Genomic DNA, 9475 nt, shown 5'->3' with positions numbered 1-9475 from the left:
CGTCAAACCTTCTCGCACCATGCGCTGGACTGTTTATAAACGGACGATCACTCGTCAAACCTCTCGCACCATGCGCTGGACTGTTTATAAACGGACGATCACTCGTCAAACCTCTCGCACCATGCGCTGGACTGTCTATAAACGCCGAGACCTCGGTGTCTTTTCTGGAATGTTAGTGTGCATATGTGACTAATCATGATATAGGTATTTATCTACGAATAAATATTCTTTACTAAGTACTGCTCTCTCACACTATTTTTCAGTTTCGATATGTGGGATGTGTTATCTTGTATGTTACACTTGGGTCAATTATAACATTGTTTCCTTTTACAATTTAGATCATCTATGGAACGTGGTATATTGTAGGTTATGTTTGCCGCAATAAACGTTTAAACATTTGGGTATTTTCTTTTTAGCTTATTAGTAAAAATATTCATATTTGTAGACATATTATTTATTGCATAACAATGTCAATGGGATATAATTTGTAATAGTCAAATTAATTAGGTAATTAAGATCTAGGAATTAATAAAATTAATATGATTTTGGCCCCAAATAACATTAACTTTACGATTTTGACAACTGGGTGGCATGTATTACAAATGTTAAAGTACCTCCGCCAGAGAGTAAACAAAACGCAATATTAGCGATAAAAATTATAATCGGGTTTAGTTTGTTTATTTTATATTGTGAAATCAAAGTCAGATATTAATGAATGTCTTTTAGTGAAGTGAAATGTGAGAGTGACATAGAATGTGATTACTTTTTTTAATCCTCTAAAAATGCCTTCAACTAAATTTTAGTACGGGTGGAACTGTTTCCATGTCACCCCATAAAACTTAAAATACTCATTATTTGCAGGATTGTGTTGTATGCTTCGACAGAAAAGGGACTATTAATAATAAAGAATAAGGACGGGTGAATGATGGCAGATTCAAGGAGAGACTAGTCCAGAGAGACTACAAAAAGGAAGCAGAAAAAAGGAACAAAGTTGGCCATGGAACAGGCACTACAAAAGCTGTCCAAGTTCTTCAAGCAGATAAATGATATTTCATCTAGTAAAGAAAGTATAGGTCCAAGCACGTGTATGGACTTCACTTTAGCAGAACAGATGGAGGGACCTTGGAAACGGAAAGGATTTGTGAAGACTCTTCTGGTAAAATTTACGATAGTAATATGCTTCACAGTGACACAGAATCTCGCATGCCCGAGTCACCGTCTCCATCTCCCCCAACCTAAGCTGAAATGACAGCAGAGTCGTCAGTATACTCCATCAGTTGGGATGATTCTGGAGAATGGAAAATGCTATTAAATTATAGCCATTTTACTTATATATATTTGAGAAAGATCTAGTTCGAGTCCAAATGAATGATAAGTTTCCAAAAGATGCTGAGAACCACCATTTCTGTACATTTCACTACACTAAACTGTTCTGCAATGGAGAAACATATGACCAGCATTGACTTGTTTACTCTATAAGCAAGGATTCTGTCATTTACTTTGCATGTTCCCGTCATCAGTATCAAACATTTCCATTGCGAATCAAGGTCTGTCATATTGAAAAAACCTTAGCGTGGCTCTGCGTAAACACGAAGCTAGCAAAAATCATAAAGGTGCAATCGGAAGATGGCTTAAAATGTCAAACTATAAAAAGCGGGAACACAGATAGGCTATGCCAAAAACAGCTCCAGCAAGAAAGGCTGCACTGGCATAGTGTCCTAGAAAGGCTCCTGGCAATAACTCAGTACCTGGCATCCCATAACATGGATTTCCGTGGTCACAGTGATATATTATACACCACAAACAATGACAACTTTCTTGGACTAGTGGAACTTCTGGGAAAATGTGATCCTGTTATGCAGGAGAACATTAGGTGCTCCTCTTCACATGAGATCTCAGATCACTAATTGAGAAACAATACTCAGAATGAACTCATTGAGCTTATGTCCGAAAGGGTTAAACAAGAGATTTTGGAAGAAGTGAAGTGCGCCAAATATTACTCAATTATTCTGGACTATACACGTGATATAAGTCGCATAGAGCAAATGATGATGACTATATGCTTCGTGTCACAGAAAGGACAAGTGGAAGAGCATTTTTTAGGATTTCTGCCCATTGAAAAGACTACAGGAGAGGATCTCACTGAAACTGTAACAACTGAACTGGAAGTCCTTGGTTTACAGCTTTCTGATCTTTGTCGCCAGGGCTACGATAATGATTTGAGTGCGCATGGAGAGCGTAAAGGAGTTCAAACAAGAATTCTTCAAAGAAATTCAAGAGCCTTTCTCATATCATGTGGGAGTCATAGATGGAAGTTGGTGCTTTCTGACGTGGTTACTTCTTCTACAGATGCCGAAACAATGTTTGTAACACTTCAGCATATGTATTCATTATCCTCAGCTTCTGTTCAACGTTGGGTAATTCTTAATAGTAAGGTAAATGTCACTCTGAAATGACTTTCAGACACTAGATGGGAGTGCAGAATTGAAAGCGTGAAAGCTGTTAGTTGGAAGCAAGGAAAAATATGTGAAGCATTGGAAGAGGTTTATGAAGGAGGAACGGGAGATTCGATAGTTTGGAGTGAAATAAAACCCATTTTGAATGTTTTAAAGTATTTTTACTTCGTAGTATCAGTTGTTGTGTGGTATGACATTCTGGTGAAGATAACGCCTTTAGGAAGATGTGATAATCTACTAACATGCATCTAAATATATGTGTGCAACATGTGAGATAATTCATCGCTTGGCTTGGTGTGTACAGAACAAGTGGGTTTGAATCAGTGCTTACGAGTGCAGAAGCTTTAGCAGAAGAATAGAATATTCCCCCACAATTCAAAGAAAAACTGCACCAAAGGAAGAAGATATTCAGCTATGAAACGGAAGATGAGCCTATTTTTGTGCTGAAGGTGATTTTAAAATATACTATTTTTGCAGAGTGATCGACACGATTGATGATTCTGTGAAGACACGCCTCGAAAAGCTTGAAAAATAAGCCCATAACTTTGGCCTCTTCTATAACATTTCATCGTTACGTCATATGACTCAATATGACCTTATAAAACACTGTAATTACCTTCAGCTGTTGTTGACTGACAAAAACTCCAAGGATATTGATGGCGTTTAACTGTGTGAAGAGTTAGAATTTCTGTGCTTCCTGACAATGCTAATGCTGCCATCGCCCTAGTCTATTTAGTTGAGAACAAACTGCCTGACGTCTACCCAAACATGTACAAAGCTCTTCCCATTGTTTTAACCATACTAGTAAACTGTTGCAACTGCAAAACGGAGCTTTTACCGATTAAAACTAGTGATGACACATATGCTCTACTATGACACAAGAGACTTAGTGCACTGGCTGTCCTATTCATTGAACAAGACACTATGCTATCTGTTGACTTCCAAGAACTTATTACTGAATTTATTAACAGAAAGAGTAGGAGGGTGAACTTTTAGATTTGTAAACCACGTTTATCATTGAGTATAACTTTCAATATGATCATAATATGGTAATTACATATTAGATAGGTACATTATATACGTTATAATCACCATCTGATCATTGATTCAATTCATCACTGATAATCTGTTCACTCTTCATCTGGAATACGTATATTGCTTTCAGATGTAATAAATGGTATTTTTTTTGTAAAATAAATGTTTTCCCTTAGTAATGCATTTACATACATTTAGTTCCTAAAGGGGGCCACGCAATGGGCCTTCCCCTAGGTCCCCCAGATGACCTAAGGCCGCCACTGATTACAGATCACATATACATTGCTTTTCAAAAGTATTCACCCCTACCAATAATGTCCCATTTTGATGAAATACAAATAATGTAAACATATTTTAATGAACTTGTTTTTATTCAAAACTCTAATGAATGTCAGTAAAACCTGTAAATAAAATATATAAATTGAAATTTGCTGTTGAATAACTATTCAACCCCCCTAAGTCAGTGCTTGGTGGAAGTACTTTTGGCAGCAATTACTGCTGTGAGTCTTTTTGCACAATGGGATGCTGTAATTTTTACTCATTATTCCTGGCAAAATTGCTTTAATTGTGATAAGTTCGTTGGGGATCGTTGATGGACTGCAATTTTCAAGTTTCGCCATAAATTTTCCATTGGATTCAAGTCAGGACTTTGACTGGGCCACTCCAGGACATTCACTTTCTTCTTTTGAAACCATTCCAGCGTAATTTTGACCTTATGCTTCGGGGTCATTGTCCTACTGAAATGTGAATTTTCCACCCGGTTTTAGATTATTGGCTGACTCAAGCAGGATTTGCCTGTATTGCACCATCCATCTTCTCTTCTATCCTGATAAACTTACCAGTCCTTTTTGATGAGAAGCATTTGCATGAAATGATGCTGCCACCACCATGCTTGACAGTTAGGATGGTGTTGAACGGGAGATGTGCTGTGTTGGGTTTGTAACAGATGTACCGCTTTTAATTTTGACCAAAAAGCTCAATTTTTGTCTTGTCTGACCACATAACCTTCTGCCACATGTCTACAGTATCATTTACATGATTTTGTAGCAGACTTCATACGAGATTTAAGATGATTTGTTTTTAGTAATGGCTTCTTTCTTGCTACTCTCCTATGCAGGCCAGCTTTGTCTAGGGAGTGGGATATCATCGATGTATGAACACTGACTCCAATCTCAGACATGGAACTTTGCAAATCTTTCAAAGTCACTGTTGGTTTCACAGTGGAATCTCTAACCAATTTCCTGCTTGCCTGATCTGGATGGTATGAAGTACATTCCACTTCTTAATGATGGATTTCACAATACTCAAAGGGATAATCAGAGACTTTGAAATTTTATTGTAACCTTCTCCTGATTTGTGCTGCTTCCTTGGACTTTATGGTTGGTTTGTCGTATCACCATGTAAGTTCTGGTAAGTTGTGTGCATTTACTCTGATGTCAAGCCGCGTTGATTACACACAAACAGAGACCGTTTCACTAATTTTTTGGCCTTTCAAACTAATCTTTTGCATCTGAAGTGATTTGGGGTTGCCATAGCAAAGGGTTGAATACTTATGCAATTGAGAATATTCAAATTTTTTTTGAAAATATAAATTACAATATCAGTGTTTTTTAGCTTCCTCAATTTGGATTAGATTGTGCAGATTCTAAATATAAAGCCCCATTTGAAAGTTTCATGATTGCAAGATCAGATAGCAACAAAATGCGGAAACTTTGCAAGGGGGATATTTTTGCAAGGCACTGTACCTGTGTTTGGGCAGTACAGTATGTGTTGTTGTGAAATAAATGTTTATGTAACTTGTAACACTTTTTTTTACAGTGTACATTAATCAAGAAGTACTTATGGTACTTATCAGGTATTATAATTGAATTAGTTCAGAAACTAAGACTACCTTGAAAAAAAATAATTGACATCTTATTTGTATTTTAGGCGCTGATTGTAAGTGTATTTGAAATGGAAAGCCACAAGAACAGAATTCAACAGAGCGTTGAACAGCCGACGAAGGAAGCCACTTCATTTCCTTTGAAATCTGAGAAACATTTAGAATCACATCTTGTGAAAAAGAGCAGTGATTTGGAGTTGTCTGAGATTTCCCATTCTGAAGGTGTAGAGGAAAATACGGAAGTTGAAAAATTCGAAAAGAAAACTCTTTCAACAATATATGAAGAGGAAATTTCTTCTACAACTATTCTGGATTTGTTGAAGAAGATCCCTACTCTAGGATATTTGATGTCACTTCTCTCTGCTTTTTTTTTTGGAATTTCACGTTTTCTCATTAAATTTATTTCAGACCTAAATCCTACAGAAAAGGTAGTAATTACAGCTACTATTCAAGTAGGTTTATGCTTGCCCATAGTAATTTATTTTCGACATTCTTTTTTGGGGAAAAAGGGAGAGCGTTTGATGTTCATGTTTAAGATAATCTGTGGAGCCTTAGAAAATATCATGGTTTTCTACTCTCTTTTCTTCATTTCTTTAAGTGAATCTAGTACGATCATTCTAGGTGCTCCTGTGTTGATAACTGTTTCAGCTTGCATATTTCTTGGTGAGAAATGTGGTTTATTGGAAATTATTGGTTTGGTTTTGGCAATTAGTGGAGTGTTGTTTGTGTCTAATCCACCATTCTTATTGACTGAAAGGAGTGAGTTTACTTCAGATCGTCTAGTAGGTATTTTAATTTCTTTATCAGCCTGCTGTTTTTTGACGGGTGCATATGTATTTCAGCGAAAATGCCTACGTACATCGTTTGCTACAATTATATTTGCACAATCTCTAGTTGTTGTCTTTGCTGGGTCAATTTTTCATTTATCAACACAAAAGTTACGTATAGTACCAAAATGTGGAATTCAAAGTATTTTAATAATCCTCTGTGGAGTATTCAACATGCTAGCCATGTGGGCTTGTGTTTTAGCGCTACAGTTAGAAAATGCTGGCCCTGTGTCTATCATACGTTCGTTCGAGATAGCTTTTTCCTTCATTTTTGGGATATGTGTTTTGGGTGAAAAACCTGAATGGCAAGGCATATTAGGAGCTTTGTTAGTTTTCAGTAGTATCATTCTGTTGGGTGCAAAAAAACTTGAGAGAGAACGACCTGGAAGATTTAAAGATATATTTAAGAAATGCATCTAATTTAAAAAGATTTATCTAGCATATAAAATACAACAATTACATTTATCGGAATGTACTGATCTAAAGTTTCCATGTGATGTTTTAAAAACATAAAAAATAAATTCCAACTATTTATCTTTTATGTAGTATAATCAAGAATGAACAATATTCTTTAGATTTTGTTCTAATTTTTCTATCATTTCTGGCAATATGAGGTTTTTATGGTGTATACAATTTCAATTTGATGACGCATTGTTTAAATAAATGACATATTTTGATGTTATTTACAAGAGGTTATATGATAAGTTAAAATTTTGGATTAGAATAATTTTGCTTAAAATACTGGAGAAAGAAAATATTATATGAATAATATAATAATGATTTTCATAAATTATAAAATTAAAAAATGTTGTTATAATGTATCATAAAACATTATTCCTGATTGCAATCATTCATCTTATTTCTATTTATCTGTTAATTGCTGTTAAATTAAATAAATAACATTGTGTTATTATTTCTTCCCTAATTCTGATTTGTAGAAAAGTTATAAAAATAACATTGCCTCCCAGTGGCACAGCGGTATATTTGTGGACTTACAACGCTAGAAACTGGGTTTCGATACCCTTGGTAGGCAGAGCACAGGCAGCCCAATGTATAGCTTTATACTTAACTACAAACAAACAAACAAAAATAACACTAAATCTCGCTTTCACCATAACAGTTGTTGTTTATACAGTTTGGTAATATAAATAGAGTCTCAACCACTAACTACTGTGTCTCTCATATCCTAGCCAGACTGATGAGCCCTGGTATTGGTCGAAAGACGTCACTGGCACTGTATATAGCAGATACAGTGTGTTTGACATATTGACATTACTTTTTACTTTCGCTCTAACAGAGCTGCATCCGTTAGATACACACCGTGCGTAGGTTTTTATTATTATTTTTTAAATGTTTATTACAGCAGCATCTCTTAAATGTTAGCTGACCGGATACTTCTTATACAAACACAACTGGTTCTTGGCTAAGCATAACAAATCACGTTATGCTTATTCATAATAACACATTCTTCATTGGATAAACAAAAATTAGTATATCTCAATTTACTAAACTTGCCGCGTTGATTCTCTCTTTGAATCTAATGTCTGTAGCAAGAGTCTATCATCGTAGGATTCCAGATCAATATATCTTTTAAATTTGAATAAACCGGAAAAATCAAAATATGAGAAAACAACTATCTGATAGTATGCAACGTAATGTGCCTGAGTTTTCTGTAAAAAGAAATAAAAGTGAGAACTGAAAGCCTTTCGAGAAAGTCAGGAAGTAATAGTACATCGTCATCTACTGAGCTTCGTGGTGATTCTGAAAGTTTTGAAAAAGGATTGTTTGTTTGAAGTTAAGCACAAAGCTACAAAATGGGCTATCTGTACTCTGCCCAATACGGTTTTGAAAACTGGTTTCTAGCGTTGTAAGTCCGCAGACACACCGTTGTGCCACTGGGGGAGCTTGAGAAAGAAAAATTCCATCTGAGGTTCTGAAAGAGTATGAGGTCATACAGGTCATAGAGGCGTTAATCTTCCACTCTATTTTCTTCAAATCCAAAAATAAAATTAAGTAATAATCGGCATTAGTGGCTGTCTGAATTATAAATATCAACGGAATAAGATACATTCTTCAGAAGCTGTTTATGGCCATTAATGTGTTTCTGAAAATATTCTCGTTTCTAATAAAGGTTAAAATAAAACTATTGTATATCATTTTCGAAATCCACACTAGAGGGAACTAAGAGGGTCTATTTGAATGACAAAAGGACATGGTTAAAAGTGGAGAAGTAAATATCTGCTTGAGTTGACACCTACTGAAGCTGACTTTTCAGCCAAAGCAACATTTTGATATTAAAATTAACAACTTTAAATATTTCGTAATGCGTTTATCATCCCCCCTTATTAACAGTAAGTATCTAACAGGTACAGAGGAAACCTACATTTTTTTATATCCCAACTACCATGTGTACGCACATTTTTCTTCTCAATTAATCGAGGTTTTGATTATAAAACCTGCAATAAGAAATAATCGTTAAATTCAAATAAATAACGAGACTGCAATATCAATTTAACTTGCATTAGAATCATTCTCATGTCTAAACAACGTTTTCTGTTAGGATTATTTATCTTTTGTTTTGTTTGATGTAAGGTAAAAACATTAGGCTAACTTGGGTGGACAGTATTAACATAATAAATTATCAATTGGTTACACATGAGAGTTACGCGTTCGTAGTAGCAGTGTTTAAATTATGAAATATAAATGTAATATTAAACAACATGAGTGAGTATAGTTCTAAAACTTGGCGTTATAATGTTTCTTAAACCTTAACATCTGTGTTGCTTTAAAACAATATTAGTATTATTTAAAACTAATAGTATATTAGTGTTAAATAATACTAATATACTATTAGTGTTAAATAATACTAATAGTATATTTCTAATATTTAGAAAAGTTAAAAATATTAAAATTTTTAAACTTTCAATACTTGAAACTAAATAGCTCTTTTTAATTATCAGGAAAGTCTTACGCTACTAGATAATTTTTATTTTATTGTAATAGATTAAACACATCTTTAACAATCTTCTATTTCTTTGACTGATATCAGATTACATACAGTGGTGGAAAAAATATTACATCAACCAATGCTTTTTTACACTTTTCTTGGTTCACGTAATTTTTTATGAGACTGTGCATTGTTCAAACGCCAGAACTAGTGTAAAACGGTTATGGACATTGTAAGGTGTAAGCTGGCTCATATTTCGGTCATCTAAATACATGTTGCGTCAGCGAGGTCACGTGACAAGTATCGCGCCACCTCCTTCTAGAAATAT

General features: G+C 34.8%; 1 protein-coding gene across 3 annotated transcripts in view; it reads left to right on the top strand.

The window, feature by feature from the left end:
* LOC111088247 (solute carrier family 35 member G1-like) overlaps window positions 1–6914 on the top strand; it is a 19852-nt gene extending 12938 nt beyond the window's left edge. For all 3 annotated transcript variants that reach the window (XM_022397772.1, XM_022397773.1, XM_022397774.1), the window contains one exon: window positions 5421–6914. In XM_022397772.1, coding sequence (XP_022253480.1) covers window positions 5421–6620 — 1200 coding nt within the window. In that variant the 3' untranslated portion in view covers window positions 6621–6914. The remainder of the gene's footprint in view (window positions 1–5420) is intronic.
* Window positions 6915–9475: the final 2561 nt, after the last annotated feature.

The sequence above is a fragment of the Limulus polyphemus genome, unplaced genomic scaffold, assembly GCF_000517525.1.
Source record: "Limulus polyphemus unplaced genomic scaffold, Limulus_polyphemus-2.1.2 Scaffold3404, whole genome shotgun sequence".
In the NCBI taxonomy this organism is placed as follows: domain Eukaryota; kingdom Metazoa; phylum Arthropoda; class Merostomata; order Xiphosura; family Limulidae; genus Limulus; species Limulus polyphemus.
This window is presented reverse-complemented; position numbering and strand designations above follow the sequence as displayed.